At 37.2% G+C, this 17,939-nt stretch overlaps 2 protein-coding genes across 3 annotated transcripts; both read left to right on the forward strand.

The window, feature by feature from the left end:
• Nucleotides 1-2,358: 2,358 nt before the first annotated feature.
• On the forward strand, nt 2,359-8,241 carry LOC137718351 (uncharacterized). Of its 2 annotated transcripts, XM_068457880.2 has the most exons (14): nt 2,359-2,712; nt 2,975-3,101; nt 3,200-3,434; nt 3,603-3,644; nt 3,814-3,885; nt 3,999-4,134; nt 4,302-4,459; nt 4,600-4,684; nt 5,192-5,394; nt 5,956-6,117; nt 6,757-6,906; nt 7,061-7,321; nt 7,454-7,732; nt 7,861-8,241. In XM_068457880.2, the coding sequence occupies exons 1-14, from the start codon at nt 2,655-2,657 to the stop codon at nt 8,107-8,109; spliced, it is 2,217 nt and encodes a 738-aa protein (XP_068313981.2). In that variant the 5' UTR covers nt 2,359-2,654; the 3' UTR covers nt 8,110-8,241. The 2 variants fall into 2 exon arrangements, with proteins under 2 accessions (XP_068313981.2, XP_088555241.1); XM_088699115.1 differs by lacking the exon at nt 7,061-7,321 and having other exon boundaries at nt 2,388-2,712.
• A 3,843-nt stretch (nt 8,242-12,084) lies between these two features.
• Nucleotides 12,085-17,594, forward strand: LOC137717723 (putative protein phosphatase 2C 59). Its single transcript, XM_068457180.2, has 9 exons — nt 12,085-12,308; nt 12,493-12,762; nt 13,933-14,060; nt 14,876-14,974; nt 15,092-15,250; nt 15,558-15,644; nt 15,724-15,815; nt 16,045-16,119; nt 17,179-17,594. Exons 2-9 carry the CDS (start codon nt 12,683-12,685, stop codon nt 17,335-17,337), a joined length of 879 nt encoding a protein of 292 aa, XP_068313281.1. The 5' UTR covers nt 12,085-12,308; nt 12,493-12,682; the 3' UTR covers nt 17,338-17,594.
• The last annotated feature ends 345 nt before the right edge of the window (nt 17,595-17,939 follow it).

A 17,939-nucleotide genomic window follows, 5' to 3' on the forward strand; every position in this document is an offset into this window, starting at 1 on the left:
TTACTAGAAGACAGAGGGGAGCGTGACCGTCACAGACAAATTGGGACGGAGCAGGCTTCGGGTCTTTTTGACCCGATTAAGTATCAAAATAAGCCCGGTTAATATTGGGCCTTGTTATTGGCCTCAAAGTTATCTTTGTCAATTAAAAGGGAATGAAAAAAGACGGATTTATATCATCTTCGGATCCCCACACTAGGGACATAGTAACCGTTCAACAAAGATCGTGCGGCCAATATTTTTTTCTTTTTTTATATATATATTTTTTTTTCACGCAAAACGAGACTACTTTACTTTTAGAAATATTAAAAGCATTCAAATATGGCCGCACAATCTTCTTTGATGAAGGGTTACTATGCATTGATCTCCGGGATCCCCAGTGAGGGATCCGGAGAGGATCTAAATCCAAAAAAGATATTGAACAAAACACTATGCCTTACTCGATAAGCCCCTCGAGACTCACACTCTAGTAAGATATTGTCGAATCTGGATCCTCGCCGGATCTTCTTTGTGATGATCCTAGAAATTCATGAATCGTGTCCGTTCAATGTACATGGTGCGGTCAGAAATTATTTTAAATATTTTTATTTAAAATTAAACACAAATTGTACTTGACAAAAACTGACCGCACAATGTACGATGACCGGACATAATTCATGGATTCTTAGGATTCTGTTGGGATGTTGTCTACTTTGAGAACTAGCCCACATGGGTTCACTCTTAAGATCATCTCCAAAAGAGATGTGGAGATGTCAAATATGCTAACTAGGACTAATAGTGTTTGGGTCCAAAATAATATTATTCGACCGAGCTTTGGTTTATGTTCGGCCCAAGGCTCTTCCAAAAATGTTATGGGCCGTCCAGTGGTCACAAGCTGCCCAATTAGGTCGGCTGAGTCCTATTGCAAGAAGGATTGATTTGGATAAGAGCGAATAAGTCGAGTCCTGATACAAAAAGAGGATTTCAGAGTTGAAGATGTTGAGGAGATGGGAGTGAACCTGGTTCATTATGGAGCTTGGTTCAGAAACCTATTGGAACTCGGGTTGGCTGAATCCTAATCAGATTAGGCTTGGGAGTTTTGGTCAGAATACAACTCTAGTTTAGCTAGGAGTAGGTCTGCTGCTATATATATAGAGGGGAGTGCATTATTAAAGCCCTCAAATTCAACACACAAACTGCCTTGCGCAAACTCTCGCTCTACGCGGAACCTCTCAAACATCTTGAGATTTTTATTTTCTTTTCCGCCAACACATCTTCAGTTTGGATAAACATCACTGTTGCCATAGAATCAACCGATCCCGGAGTACCTTCATTTGGATAAACAGCACTACGTCGAGGCTGACTGGTTACCTATCCAAGTCTCGGCTAAGAAGGATTTTCGAGTTCTTGTTAGCAGAGGTCATCTTATTAGCCTTTTTAGCGAAGTGAGGTGTTACAAATTATTAGGCTCGGCATATTGAACGTCGAGTTGTTTATGATTGGATATTCACAAGTAAGTTTTAGAGTTCGGCATTCTGACGGCCGAACGACAATCACCATCAAGACATACATCTCTTTTGAGTACTTGCATCTGTATAGTTTGGTGTTAGTTCGGCGTGCTTATACTCTTACGAATATAATCACTGTGAATGAACCCGGCACCGATGATCCGTGAACTTCGCGAGATTAGCAGCCTTGTCTTCAGGCTTTAGAACCCGAAGGCCGAGACGTGTTATTTCCTCGACCACAGTTACAAGATCAAGAAGTCAGCAGCGCACTCAACGCAACATCAACATATTTTACTCCTCGGCCGATGAGGGGACGAGTTGGCACGCCCCTCATCAACCGAAGGACTTAGTTAGCTCATTAGTTACTCAATATGCGCACCACGTAGACTTGATAGTTTTTAGGGTCAACAAATAGATATTGAAATTTTCTCCAACATAGATGTCATAATTTAACATGACATCTAAGTCACTAAGAAGGAAATGTAGGCTTAACCACACAATGGGCTGTTCAAATTCATCTTTGGCAAGAATTAAACTTAAGACCTCTCACTTACAAGTGAATGAATATCAATAGACCGTAGTTATGAATACATGAGTTTTACATATATAAATCACTCACTTTTCTTGATGTGGGCTTTGTAAGACTTTTTCCTAAGTACATCTATATATATTTTCGAAATTCAAACTTAAAAACTCTTACTTTCAAATGAAAATAAGTATCATCAGACTATAGTAGTAAATGACACACTTCATACATTGTTGTATTGCGTATATTTACAAACGAGCTTTTACATTTATCGCATGACCAAACATCATAATTTAATAAAAATCAAACATTATAATGCATAAATTGATCCGATTTGAAAACGTAAACAAATTAAAACCTCAAGTTTGTATATTTTCAGAATCATCATCTCCAAATCCAAATCAACACCTTAAACGGACCAAAGAAAAGAAAACCAAAAAGCCGAATAGGCGGTTTACCGTTTAGGTGTCCGTAAGAGGTGTCGAGTTCACTGTTAAACGTGGCAGCTTTCTCGCTCTCAAAGCAATCTCTCTCTGGTTTCCGTTCCACTGGAGCAATACTACAAACACTTGCGGTGCAGTTTGCAAATCTATAAAATCTGTGATGGCTTCGTGAGCTTTTGCTCCACTGTATTTTCCCCGCCGATGAGGAATGTCTTTGCCGCGCTCAAGCGCCACCGCCATGTCACTCTGCTAACCCAAAGTAAGCACCGCTCGCACGATCACCCCGTTTTCCCGCGTCTAGATTTTACTTATTGTCTGTTTGGTTCCTGAGAAAATGTGGGAAGAAAATCGCACTTGCCGTAACCCAATCCAATTTCTTATTTCCTAATTTCTCGATTTGTTTGGTTAATTATAACGAATTTGCTCACTTAGGTTACGTAATTGGATCAATAAGTTAGCTGTGATTGTTACATTCGGGGATTAAGCTATGAGTAATTCTACGTATTGGGTTTTTTGTGCAGCTTTACGCCATGAAAAAAACGTGGAGACCGTAATTCGAAAATGCATACCATTGGGTTACAATAACTATGTTGAAATTAGATGGAAGCAAGAAAAATTGTTTCCGCATCAATTGTTACAACGGAATTCGTAAGTTTATGAGTATTTGTGTGTTGGGAATTCAAGGCATTTGTTTTGTGTTCTCTTGTTTGAAATCTGAAATGCTTCGTGTTCATCGGTTCATGCAGTATTTCCACCAGTGTGCATGGTGAAATGGCATCTGCAGAGTATGCAAAGTTGAGGAAGGAATCACTAGAAAGTGAATTCGGGCACGCTCTTGATGCAGGCTCCAAAAGTATTTCTGTTGTCTACCGTTTTGGTCCCTTTTTGGCATTGTATAGAGCTGCAATTATTTCATTTCATGTGGTGAAGCTCACGATCTGGCAATTCTTTGTCCATGACATAAAGAAACGTGCCGTCAAGGTAATTGACAGGATACATTTATTTATATATTTTACATGATATGGTGTTGCATGTGCTTTTACTTCTGCATTGATTTAGTGATGCTGGTGTGTAGATAGATGTACGTAATTCTCCTTTTATGATCCTAAAGTTAGATATATATCTGAAATGGTTAATGTGATCTTGCAGTTTCGTGAAACTCTAATTCGCTTGGGACCTTTCTACATCAAGGTAAGCCACTTTCTTTGTTTTGAAATTTTCAAGATACCTTTTCTTTCCCCGATTGAGAGGTTAATGTCTAATGAATGTAATCTTATGTTATGTCATTCAGTTTCTTTCTAATTGTGCAATGCAAGATGTACCTAGTTTATCCAATTATGTTTGAACTTTGAATTCACAGCTCGGGCAGGCTTTGAGCACCAGACCAGACATACTGCCAACTATATACTGCCAAGAGCTTGTTAAGTTACAGGTTTAGCTTCTTTCTCACACAGGCACCTATGATAATGGTTATGTGATTGAAGGTTATAGCCCTTGGTATTATAGATCTCTTTACTTATTCATTATCGAACCCTTTCCTAACAGGATCAAATACCCCCATTTCCAACGCGTGTTGCAATTAAATCTATTGAATCTCAGCTAGGTGCCCCCATTTCAAAACTTTTTGCCGACATCAGCCCAGAGCCTATTGCAGCAGCATCCCTAGGGCAGGTCTATAAAGGTTAGAGAGCTCCATTTTAATGTCATGCTCTTCTTCTTGGTGGGAAATTTTTTTTCCTTTGATTTAGTGGCACGTCTCCCATGGATGTTCAACAAAATAAATACGTACTTGTGAGAACCATTCAGGAAATGTTTATTTTGTTTATTTTGTTGTTTCAAGTTTTGCAGCTCACTTGCACTCTGGGGAGCTGGTAGCAGTTAAAGTACAAAGGCCGGGTATGTCACTTGTATTGACCCTTGACGCCTTGTTGTTCAATATGATTGGGGGACAGTTAAAGCGTTTTGCCAAGGCCCGCAAAGATCTACTAGTGGCTGTGAATGAGATGGTGCGTTGTGGATTTCATCTCATGTAGAATGCATTTTATCATTTCTCTATGTCTCCATTTTGTAGATGAAATTAAACTTCTGAATCTTATCTAATGCCTAAACATAGATTTGTGTGTGATTTCCCCCCCTCTCTCTACAGGTGAGGCATATGTTTGATGAAATTGATTACATCCGAGAGGCAAAGAATGCTGACCGTTTTGCCTCTCTCTATGGTTCAGACCCAAGTAAGTTTTTGTACGTTTGTAATGACTAACGAGTGCACTGTATTAGATACGGAAGTCATTCCACAATAGTTCTGCCTCTTATGTGAATCCCACTTTCATTATATATGATGATCTCCTCATACTCTCGTGTAGGATTTTTAACTTGTGTTAAATACATGCCATGTCAGCCCATTTAAAATTTTTAATAGCAATATCTTCATGTGTGCTTTGAAACGCTTATATTTTACTTATTTTGCCATGGATTTTTTTTTCTTTCTAGAAAAGAGACATGGATAAAAAATTAAATAAGTTCGTTTGAATTTTCAGTTATAAGAATTAATTGTTCTATAAGTTGGTGCTTTAGCTCATTTGTTGGAGCTAGTATGCATGCCATAAAATTAGTGTGCCATGCTGGATGGACAAAATGTATTGGACTGGCTTTATAGGAGAATTCATCATGTCCTGTTTATGTTAATTCTCTACAAAGTGAGCTGTTATATGAGTAGATTTTTTCTTTGTGATCGACAGGTGATGGGAAAAAGACCGGTCGAAAGCCTACAGCTGGAAAAAGTCTTAAACATAATGAGGCGAACTGTATAAAAGTTCCAAAAATATATTGGGATTTTACCCGTAGGGGTGTGCTTACAATGGAGTGGATTGATGGAATTAAGCTTACAGATGAAATTGGCCTAGAGAAGGCTGGTTTGAACAGAAAAGGATTAATTGACCAGGTATTTGGAGGGAATCGCTCAACATCTAGTGTATTCGCACTTGTTAGTTTATAGAAGGAAAAGATAAAGTGTAGGGCGACAGATTAGCGAAGAGAGTTTAGTAATTGAATTTTGAACGGCTAATTATGAAGTTTATAGATTCAAACACCATAGGAAAGTCGGATCAGATTTGGTTTAATAGTGCTTACTTAGGCAAAACTAACTAATTTTACTCTTGAAGTCTTCTACTCTAGGCTATAGCAAAACTGGAAAAATCTTAGCCTGCCCTTGCAGATGCTTCTCTATTAATGCCATCCAAACTCCTTAGAAAGTCACATGTTAGACATGTGAACTTTTAACCGTTTTGGAACCAACTATAGTCATATATTCGATAGTAATAACATAACATGAAACAAAATGAACTTCACTTGTAAGTTAAAGAATATGATAAATGGTAATTAGAGGGTTGGTCCAATAGCTTATTGGGACTGCTTGGGCTTACAAGTTGTCCTTATGTACTAGTACTGCACGTAATTTGGCTGTGTTGTTAAAATATCTCATCCATTTTATCTTTCCTTATAGGGATTATACTGCTCTTTGAGACAATTGCTTGAGGTGGGATTTTTCCATGCTGACCCACATCCGGGTAACCTTGTTGCTACTGATACTGGTGCTCTTGCATATTTTGATTTTGGAATGATGGGTGAAATTCCTCGACATTATCGTGTGGGACTTATTCAAGTGGTAAGAACCATCGAATAATTATCTTCTTGGGGCACAAGTCCAAAACATTCATGTGCGTGGCTTAAGTTTTTTTTTTTTTTTTTTCAAAGTAGAATTTTTAAGCATGCATTTATGGCCTTTTGTTAGTATTAAGCTTTTCATGGCCATTTTTCACCTCCATCTGATGCCTTGTACTGATGTTAACCAAACTATTGCATTGCATGGGAGGTTGGGAAGATGGGCTGAGTGGCAGCTACCTTTTGTTGAGCTAGCTTTGTTATCAACTTATGAACGTTTAACACTTCTTGGTGGTCCAGTTTTCTTTACCCACCTCATTTCTTGAATTTTTTAGTGTTTAGATTGCAGTGATACTTCTTGTTGACTCTAAAGGAATTATATAGCTTCATACATTGCTTTGTTATGCTTGGATTTTATCGTCTTTGATAGTTTTCAGATTACTGGTATGTATAAATATTTTATCACCTTTGATGAGTTTCTTTGGACACCCAAAAACAACAGGAGTTTGTATTTGGTTGCCTCATGAGTAGTTTTTCGTTCTGTTAATCGGTTTTGTGCTTGTTCTTTTTTGTATGATTTTGCTAAATATTTTGGCAAATTGACTTATGGTTGTTTTATTTGATAAGTTTCTGTATCTTTCAGCTTGTGCATTTTGTTAATCGAGACTCCCTGGGTTTGGCAAATGACTTTCTTTCATTGGGATTCCTTCCTGAAGTGGTTGATATACAATTAGTTTCGGATGCATTGCAAGCATCCTTTAGCGACCGGACTAGACAGTCTCAAGATTTCCAGGTTTGTGCTTCCACTCCTTTTATCTATCCTATGAGCATACTTGGTAGTTATCTCAAGTGTTTCATTATGGAAATCAGCATAAGGTTATTAAGACACCACAATTTATGGAAGAATTAAGTATCTCCTTAGATCTGACCTTTGCAATGGATTCCAGGGAGTAATGGACCAACTCTACGATGTTATGTACGAATTTAATTTCTCTCTTCCTCCCGACTATGCCCTGGTAATAAGAGCACTGGGATCACTAGAAGGCACCGCCAAAGTCCTTGATCCTAATTTCAAAGTTATTGAGAGTTCATATCCTTTTGTGATTGGAAGACTTCTGGCTGACCCAAATCCTGATATGAGAAGAATTTTAAGACAACTTCTTATACGCAACGATGGATCGATAAGGTGGAATAGGCTAGAACGCCTGGTAGGTTGCCTAAAGCATACCTGTATTTGTGCATAACAACTTATTATTCCGTTTACTACAATATTAATTAGTCAAGTATTTGCATTTCTTTCTACTTTCAATGTGTTAATCAGGATCTATATGTTGTTCCAGATTGCAGCAATATCTGAACAGGCTTCCGAGAGTGCTGAGGAGTCCCCAAATTCTGCAGGGAGCACTCCAAATCCGTTGAGAAGTAAATCGTTTGACATGCATTCAGTTGTTGCCGCCACTGAAGATCTTTTCCACTTCATTCTCTCTAAGAAGGGTGAGAGGGTGCGTGTATTCCTTGTTCGGGATATACTTGCTGCAGCTGATGCTTTTCTTGAGGATGAAGTTGTTGGTCGTATGTTCGATGAGAAGCCTGAATCCGGAGGCTCACTTGAGTCAGAGGTTGGTATATAAATTTCACGTTTACTCTGCCATAGTTGACAAAAAAATAACAAGCAAGTGGATCCGGAAGCATGCAGTATTATCTTGTATAGTGAGATTGCTTATCCAATTTACTTTTGTTTCTGCAGGCACACACCATGGTCATGAGGGTTGTAAATGGGTTTCGGTATCTCCGTCAAGCTATAAAGTTGGCCCCAGAGGTGTGGACGGAAATGCTTATACGCATGGCAGTTACGCCCGAGGTTCATAAGTTTACATTAGACGTCGTTTCATCGTTAATCATTCATTTTAACGGCAAAATTCCAGAAACTACGTTTGTTTGTATGTCTAGACTTATGCACAAGATGGAAAAAAACCGCAGCTCATCTGATTTTTGAGATTAGGTGTAGTCTTATTCAAGTTTCGTCGAATTTAATTCTTGCCTGTTTCGTTACAGTTCCGAAATTGTATATACTGTAAGGAGTACTTCACACTCGAAATGAAAAGTGAAATAGTTACCGAGCGGTAAATTTGTCAGTGAGATCGATTATTTTGCTTTAAGCTTTACTTTTCGAGCAGTAACCTCGAAACCACTTTTCTCTCTTTTCTTCTTGTCTATGCGATCTTTCCCGACCCTCGAGAACCCGAAGAAGTTGTTCAACGAACACGATGGACCGTGGCCGCACGTACCGGCCACCGGCCGTAGCCTCAGCGTCGTGCCCTTGTCGCAAGGGAACCAAGGAGAACCAGATAAGATTAGAAGATTTTATAGCTCTCGTTCGTTGAGATTTGAGAATGACCTGTCCATCGTCAAATACAATTTATTTTCATGAATGATGTGTGAGGGAACGTGAATTATCGTTTGCATTGACAAGTTTGAAAAATACGATAACGATCTTTCTAGAGATAGTCGGCCCATGCGCGTGTCGGAAATTCCTCGTCACCGCTCGTGGGCAACTACTCGTCATTGCTAATGTGTGACTCTTAGTTGTTGATACATATTGAGCGGTTTGACTTGTTAATACATGTCGAGCTGCCATTGCTAGTAGGATAAAAAGAACCACTTTACAAGACTGAAAGTAGTTTGAATATTTCTTAAGTTCTAAATATATCAGAGCATAGTAGAATTTCTGTAGAGTCAGAAAGAGCAACCCGCTAGTTTCTGTCGGTGAATTCAATGTTTCACGCCTTTGGAGCATGATACAATGTTATGTAGCATCATATTTTTGTCCTCGTTCATTTGGGATTTTTCGGATTTTATGGATAGGTAATCCATGTAGTTGGAAAGGGGATCTTCCAATCTTTTTTAATACAAGTTTTATTAGTAACAAGTACATGATTAAGGTGTTTTTAATGTTTCTTTTTGGTCGGCTGGTGTTTTTAATATTTATTAAGATCCAATGTTGGGTTTTTGCTTAAAAATTAGAGCAGGTTACAATTAAGACAAATAATTAAATTTAGAAAATAAGTTGTGATTCATGCAGCCTTACAGTTGTAATGCATGACATTTGGACAAAACATCAAGAAATTATTAGGTTATATTTGCTTATTGTCTTAAAATTTATATTCTTTTTTACTCATTTTGTAAATAAATTTTTAATAAAATATTTTTCTTGGTGTAAAAATCTCCAACCTACTTCTACTCATCATCTTACGCACTCACTGCTAAGTCAGTATTTTTCTTTTCGTAAAGATTCTGAGAAGATGTATCTCGTTCTTCTAATTAAGGTTTTTTAGTCAAAATAGTTCTTAAAATTGTCATAACTCCTCATTTTGGTATCTAACAATGAAAATTGATAGAACTAATCTTTATGCTTGTCCACCATAAACTATTTTTTCCTTCCGTAAAAAATTTGTCAATATTTTCGTTAAGTATAGGGGTTGGTTTGACAAAAATACCTCAAAAGGGGAGTCACAAGGTCATTCACGTAACAATTTAACATGGATATTGAAAGATTTTTCACAAAAAGACCTTAATAATTTACAGTGGATGGACCACTTCTACCGTTTTTTATTATCAGAACCTAAAATAAGGAGTTATAGCAATCTCATTAACCATTTTGGATGAAAATCCATTAATCATAAATGAAATTTTTTTCCATCTTTCAATATTTGGTTTAACTCCTCAAATTCTCATAAAACAATTCAAAAGAAAATTGGCACATATGATTTGTGCCCAAGGAGATGCTGAAATGTCTCTATGAGTCTTTCTGACCTCCAAAAGAGGTGGATAACCATGACTTGCCACCAGTTGTCCCTCTTCAAAAAAAAAAAAAAAACAAAAAATTCAAAAGAAAATTGGCACATATGATTTGTTTAGATACTTACTACTTAGACTAGCTAAAACTATTAGTATAATTACCTTCAATTTTAAGATTTTAAGCATATAATATTAACTTAATTAAATTAGTGTTGGTTGTTTTATGCATGTGTTAATTGAGGTTTGACTTGGATGGCAAACTTTGGACCTTTTTGTAATCACCAATTTGCCTTATTTTTCCTTGTAAATTGGTTTATAAAATAAATATAGAACAATCATAAGGGGTTTTCAACCAAGATGTTATTCGAGATGTTCTCAACCAAGATATGTTATCTCATTGAGTTTATGCAATAAAACTATCGTATTCATTTCAAAAGTAAGGGATTTTTTTTCCAATGCGGGATAAATTTTGTAAAATAGTTAATGTGAATAAAAAGTTTTCATGCATGTTAAATTATGCAGTAAACATAAGAGAAAAAGTTGTATCGAAACACTTTCTAGATCACGTCATTCGTAAAATATAAAACACGAGACCTATATGTATTTTAGTCGTCAATCAAGTATCACTGCGCGTCAAAATGCGTTAGGCGGGAGACATAAGAAATATTTCACAGAATTCCTTTCTATATAGCAAAATTCCTCTTTGGGGTATTCCAAAGGTAAAACCTAAGCAACGAAAAAGGGGCACGTTACTTCAACTAGAGGAGCGACCAATCGATTCACCAAATTCAGACTCATCGCCGCACGTTTTCTAAGTCCAAAGGAAACCAGTGCCCAATTGTTGACTCCTCTCATTAGTATTACTCTACTCACACTTATTTCACCTTATATAAAAACTACCATAGTACGACAACATTCTCAAAATTTCTCTTTTAAACATAAAATGTAATAATTTGATTCGCCAAAAAGAAGTCAACTTTTACTGATGCAAATAACAGAAAACCCTAGTTTTCAAAAAAATAAAAAATAAAAACCCTAAAACCACTCCAACAAGCAAGCAAAAAATCACTAAAATTCAAAAGAAAATGACCCAAAACGAAAGTCACAACATTTGCATTTGAATTTCTATTTATATTCATTTCATTTTTCGTATTATATTTGACTCTTTGTCAAGCCTCCACGTGTAAGCTCGCTTCATGCAGAAGGCGACTCGTATGACTCGTTCCATTTTTTCGGACGAACCCAACAAACAAAACTAACTGAGACTTTCTTCCAAGTTAAAAACTGGAGGTTTTGAATTCGAAATTTACTGTTATTGTAGAAGTTCAACTTCTGGTTAGAGGAAGGTTGAAATGTTTATGTGAGTTTTCCTGACCTCCAAAAAGGATAGATAATCGTGATTTGTCACCAGTTATCTATTTAAAAGAAAATCAAAACAAAACTAATCCCTTATTATTTATCTTAATTTCATTTTTAATCACCAAAATTATTAATTTCATGAACTTTGCATTTTTTTTTTCTTTCCTCAATTTTTTTTAATAACCAATAATCATTATAGAAAATTATAGTAATGTCCCTAAACTTTAACTTCAAGCAAAGGTCCTTCAAGTAAAAATTCATGATTATTGGCTCCTTAACTCATTAAAATATGGAACTATGATCCTTTTGGCCAACTTCATCAGAACTTCCATCAAAATGAGTCATTCTTGGATGACCATCGTTATAATTGGGCTAAAGTTGAGAAACCACTGCTCTAATTGGACTAAAGTTAAGAAACGATTTCTCCAATAAGTTAAAGTTGAGAGACACTTATTATAATTTTCTTATTTAGTTTTCTATATTTGTGCTTTGGTTCAGCCTCACTAACATGACACAATACTTATTTTGACTGAAATTTTAACGAAATTGACAAAAAATAACTCATTTATAATGAATTAAAAGATAAATGCTCGAAATTTTTTAGTTGAGTGTTCATTACTCTAATTAAATTAAGAGAACTTTAACGAAAAACTATCAGTATTGTTCACTTTAACGAAAAACCATAATTTTATACTAAAAAATCAATTATAATACTATTAATTGTATCACTTATTTTGTTCTTATCATTAAAACTCAAAATGCTTAAATCATTTTCATTAATTCCCTTTAAATTAAAGTCGAGGACTATTCCTATAATTTCCCGTGATGATTATCGCTTGTTCTCTCCTCCTCTGCTTGCGTTTGCAAAAAAACTGAAACCAAAAATAGAAGAGGAGAGAGAGAATCCGCTTTGGCTCGTCTCTCATCACTCTCGTCGTCCTTTTCTTCCCTCCCCTTTATTTTCTCTCTCTAAATTTGTACCTCTCTGTCACTTCTCGCTTCCTCCATCCATGACACCTTCATTTCATTTCTCTTCAGGTTCTCTCTCTCTCTCTCTCTAAAATTTCGCATTCATTTTCCAAGGTGTTTCCTTTACACTTTACATTGACGAACATCAAGATCCGTGATTTGGGTCTTTAATCAAATTTAATTTAATTTCTTAATATCTGAGAAATTTTGGGTGTCTTTTTTTTTTAATTTTGATTTCTGGCGTGATTTGCAGGTTAAATTCTGAGAATTTATGATTTCAGATATGATCCTCGAGTGATTTGTGCTAATTATCATTTGACGTGGAAACAATTGGTCGTTTAATTCTATATATAGCAATTGCTGGAGCTGTTTTTCTTCAGTATTTTATTACTTTCAAAGAAACAGGAAGTGGGGAATTTGAGAATTCGAGCGAGAAGAAGAAGATGGGTTATCTCAATTCGGTTTTGTCACCTTCGACCCAGGTCCAAGCTGATGATCCACCCGTTAGCGGTGGCGGCCTCAGGTCTTTCACTTTTCCACTTCATCAATTTTTTGTTTGGATCTAAATTTTTTACCTTTTATTTCCATGGATTGCTGTAATTTGTTTTGGTGCAATTTGTTTGATTTATTTGTTGATTTTTATTTGTATTTTGTTGTGTTTGGTAAGCATGTGAGATAAATCATGATTCATATGTCATATTTTCTTTCTATTTTCGCATTCGTGATGGGGAGGTCTTAGATTTTGTGTTTTGTTTTGTGTAATTATTGTGATTTGTGATTCATTGGTACATTTATTAAGTCATTTTTTAGCTGTCCAGGAAGCAGTTCTCTATTTGGGGTTTATGTCATATCGAATGTATGCATTCTAATTTTGAAGGAAGTTTTGGCGTGTGATTTGGATGGTATGATGTGTATATTGTATGCCTTCGTGAGATGACCTATGTTGTTTTCCTGGTCTTGGTGTTGATGATTTGGATGCTCCACTAGTTCTGAAGTGTGTGATATATCTTGACATTAACTGGATAGTTCAGGCAAAGGGTGATAGAGTTTATTCACCAATCATTTAAAGATGTTTGACAAAAACAAGAGAGGAAAATGATATGACATGCATGATCGAAGAAACTTGAAATATATGTTTTTTCATGTCGGGATGTGCCCTTGTTTGTACATCTGCCTAATTACGGCTTGTCGTGTTCGTCACAGACAAACCTTAAGGTTGTGCAAATTAATTTTTATGATTTGCGTATGCTGGATCTTCGGAACGGTATTCTCTGGAATATTGTGATTGTGGACAAGCAGAAACAAGCTTTCCATTGGCGTTATGATTGTGCGCATAATAGCCGTTTTTTTCTTTACCTCCACGTGTGCGTTTGTGAGAATGAAACTCATGGGAAACATGGAGCTTACATCCAATTTTGCTAGAGAGTTGTGTTTATTTGTCAGCTTATTTCTCCACGTGTTAGTGTGTGTACAAGAATGGAACTCCTATGGGAAACTTGGAGCTTATATCCAATTTTGCTCAAGAGTCGGTTATTTCCCTCCATGCGTTGATCCCTGAAATTTGGTTCTTTAATGTGAGATTGGAATTGGATAATGATATTCCCTTTTAATTCAACACTGTTTCTGTTACATAGAATTTTCAACCATGATTTGGGATTTGTCTCACTAAGTGTGTTGTTAAACGTGGCTACAGTCAGAATGGAAAGTTCAGCTATGGATATGCAAGCTCTCCAGGGAAAAGATCTTCTATGGAAGACTTTTATGAGACAAGAATTGATGGTGTCGAGGGAGAAGTAGTTGGTCTTTTTGGAGTTTTCGATGGTATATACATCTCTCTCTCACTCTTTCTACACACACATGCATGCCCATGCACACACATTGATAAGTGTAAATAATATCATGCTTAGGATGGGATGTATACACAATTAGGCAGATGCATGTGGGTGTGTGGATATGTATTTGATCTCTGTTAATTTCCATCCTTCTATTTTTGGTATAATCTTCATTCGTTTTCTTTGGTTTATTATTTGATAACTGAATAATATTGTAGTTGTATGATCATTTGTCGTTACAAATGCTTACTGGATTTTACTTTGCCTCATAATTGAGATCTCACCCTTGATCCACTTGCCAGTTTGGTCTTGGGGTTCGAGCTATTCTAGCTGGACAGTGGAATATCTTCTTTACCACACTGTCATGGTCATCTCTGACAAGATGAACCTCTAGGGCTCTAATTTGGGATACTTAAAGCTCTACACGCTTAATTCACTTTCAATTGCTAATCAGACTTGAATCTTATCTCATGGAACAGCAGTTCGGTTGTGTTTCCATCTGGTTTGACTGTCTGTGTAATCATTCTTTCTATTATTTTCTTGTTGCTGTTATTTTGTCGGTCATGGTTGATGTGCTAATGGCTGGTTGGTGATTAGAAGTTCGTAAGTACATTTGTCCATAACCATACTCTCACACAGAGAAGATATATATATTCATATGGTTTTAGTATATGTGTATACATCTATCATCATATATATGCATACCTCTGAAAACACGAAGATTGATCATCATATACTTGCATAGCATACCTTTGGAAATAAGAAGACAGGTAACATGGAAATGCTGTGTTTTCATTGAATTAGGCCATGGAGGTGCACGTGCAGCTGAGTATGTCAAGCAAAATCTTTTCAGTAATTTGATCAGTCATCCAAAATTTATCTCTGACACCAAATCTGCTATAGGTTTGTCTTCTTACTAGTAACCTGAAACGTTATGGTTGCTTCTAATTAATGCTTTACAATTTTCTATTTTGGAAGTAAATAACAGTATTCAGAACTAATATTTCCCTGTTCCTGCAGCTGATGCTTACAGCCATACCGACTCTGAATTTCTGAAATCAGAAAATAATCAGAATAGAGATGCTGGGTCAACTGCTTCTACTGCGATCCTAGTTGGTGACCGTTTGCTTGTTGCAAATGTTGGGGATTCCAGAGCTGTGATATGCAGGGGTGGGAATGGTAAGCCTTTGCACTTCCCCACTTCCATTGTGTTTTAGCATAATAATTGTACCAAAGTCTACAATTTCCAGGGTAAAGGGACTTTTGTGTCCTGTGTCTATTGTTTGGTGAGATTGGATAACCACTGTATGGAGAGAGAAATTTTGACCGCCAATATCTTAGCTCTGTATGGAAGAAAATGATTCGACCTAAAAGGATATAGGGTTCTGTTACTTAATGCTTATAGAGATTTTTGTGGATCATTGGTCTATTTCTATAGTGTTAACATGTTTCATGGTCTTTAATATTATTCTGTTGTATCCTGCAGCTATAGCTGCTTCAAGAGATCACAAGCCAGACCAGACTGATGAGCGGCAACGGATTGAGGATGCAGGAGGATTTGTAATGTGGGCTGGTAAGGTTTATCATTGTTTTAAGATTTCTCATGAAATCGCATATGAATGTGTTCTTGACAACGGAGGTTGTAACAATAGGAACTTGGAGGGTTGGAGGTGTTCTTGCTGTTTCTCGTGCATTTGGTGATAGGCTGTTGAAGCAGTATGTTGTTGCTGATCCAGAAATCCAGGTTTGGTCCCTTGTGTTGATATTTAATAGTCAATATATTGATGCACATACATATGGTGGTTCGGATTATTAAAATACAGTATAAAGTGGGCCCTACAAAATGGGTGTCAAATGCGTGTCTCCAGATTGTAACCCATATATACATATATATATATATGTATATATTATTAGTATATAATACTTGTCTGATGCTTTTCATCATATCTGTTTAACTTGCTTTATTTTGGCAGGAGGAAAAGATTGACAACTCTCTTGAGTTCCTTATCCTTGCAAGTGATGGACTCTGGGATGTTGTCACCAATGAGGTTTGCCCCTGACTTTTCTTTTTATTTACTGTTCTGTACTTGTTGTCCATGCACTTGATAGTGCAGGTGAATGGCAGCATGCCTTCAAAAGCCAAAATATTATTGTTCAGCATTTGACTACTTAACTACTCGATGTGGTTGTTGAAATTTTTTAGATCGACGGGTCCAGGGGCCCCCACTCTAGCGACACCGATACTGTCCCCAACTTCACCACCTACCCAATCAGTCAGGTGTGGGGTTTTACCACAAAAGGCATCGGTATTAGTTAGAGTAGGGTAATCATATTTAAAGCCACCCTTGTTGACTTCCCCCACCGATGTGGGATTGCCAACACACCCCCTCACGTGTAACCCCATTTAGTGGTTCACACGTGGAGATCCACACATCGGCAATTGAAACTCAGAGGTTGGCTCCAAATTCCAATGGAGTCCAGACTTATTTTCAATCTTTTCAGGAAGTGCCTCTTAAGAACTCAGAGGTTGACTCTTAGTCCAAGCTTGTTTCCAAGCTCACGCTTCCTAGTGACAAGCCTTTGGCTTGCATGGGCCCATAATCGTGGGCTCTAATACCATGTTGAAATTTCTTAGATCGACGGGCCCGGGGGGCACTCTAACAACACCGATACTATCCCAACTTTACCACTTGCTTAATCCGTCAAGTGTGGGGTTTTACTACAAAATGCCTCAGTATTAGTTACGCTTCCTAGTGACAAGCCTTTGGCTTGCATGGGCCCATAATCGTGGGCTCTGATACCATGTTGAAATTTCTTAGATCGACGGGCCCGGGGGGCACTCTAACAACACCGATACTATCCCAACTTTACCACTTGCTTAATCCGTCAAGTGTGGGGTTTTACTACAAAATGCCTCAGTATTAGTTAGAGTACGGTAATCATATTTAAAGTCACCCTTGTTGACTTGCCCCACTGATGTGGGACTGCCAACTGCAGTGGCAGTGGCGTTCTCTTCCTTCCTTTCCTGGGATTATACGGTTTTGTCACAATTAGTAAACTGTCTTGATGGCTTGGTATGGCAACTGATCATTCATTTTCTTTTCCAGGAGGCCGTCGCAATGATCAAACCAATTCAGGACCCAAAGCAGGCAGCGGAGAGGCTAATGCAGGAAGCATATCAGAGGGGGAGTGCAGATAACATCACGTGCGTTGTGGTGCGTTTCCTGGCTAACCAAGGGGGTTCCTCACGAAGCAATTCTGGCTAACCACCTTTTTGCGACGCAAAGTGCTTGGATTCCTACCAGAGCTCCAGATTGGTAGGCGGGGTTGCAATAAATTTCGGTATAGTTTTAGAAAAACCTGTGGTAGCAATGTACTGTAACAAGGATAGAGACCCAAAATCGAAACTTATCGGGCTGTTAATATGTATTACATGTCATCAGCCTCTAGCATAGAACTTGGTAAGTGTAGCAGAAAAATGTCAATGTGTATGTAAAGTGTTTCTCGTTATGTTTTCTGTAAATCTAGTGTTTCTTTTGTTATATAACTGTTTGAAATGTTAGGTCTTCTTTTCGGGAAGTAACATCCGCTCCCCGTTTTTCTCCTTCGGCGCACTCTATTTACTTAAAAACTTTTGATTCTCGTTTGATTCGTTCAATTCAAAAGATAGGAATGAATAAGGACGTGCAAAAGGAAGAAAAATGTGGTGGAAACACTTCCAAGCAAACAGGCCTAATTTATGTATGCGGTTAATCTCCCGTTTAGTTCTCAACTCTTATTCTATCCTTAAGTTCAAATGACTGTTGAGACTAAACAAAACTAAAATTGCCAATTTGATTTCCTTCTCTATCCAACTCATCTACTCTTA

Source organism: Pyrus communis, chromosome 8 (genome assembly GCF_041283825.1).
Source record: "Pyrus communis isolate YQ-2024b chromosome 8, ASM4128382v1, whole genome shotgun sequence".
Lineage (NCBI taxonomy): Eukaryota > Viridiplantae > Streptophyta > Magnoliopsida > Rosales > Rosaceae > Pyrus > Pyrus communis.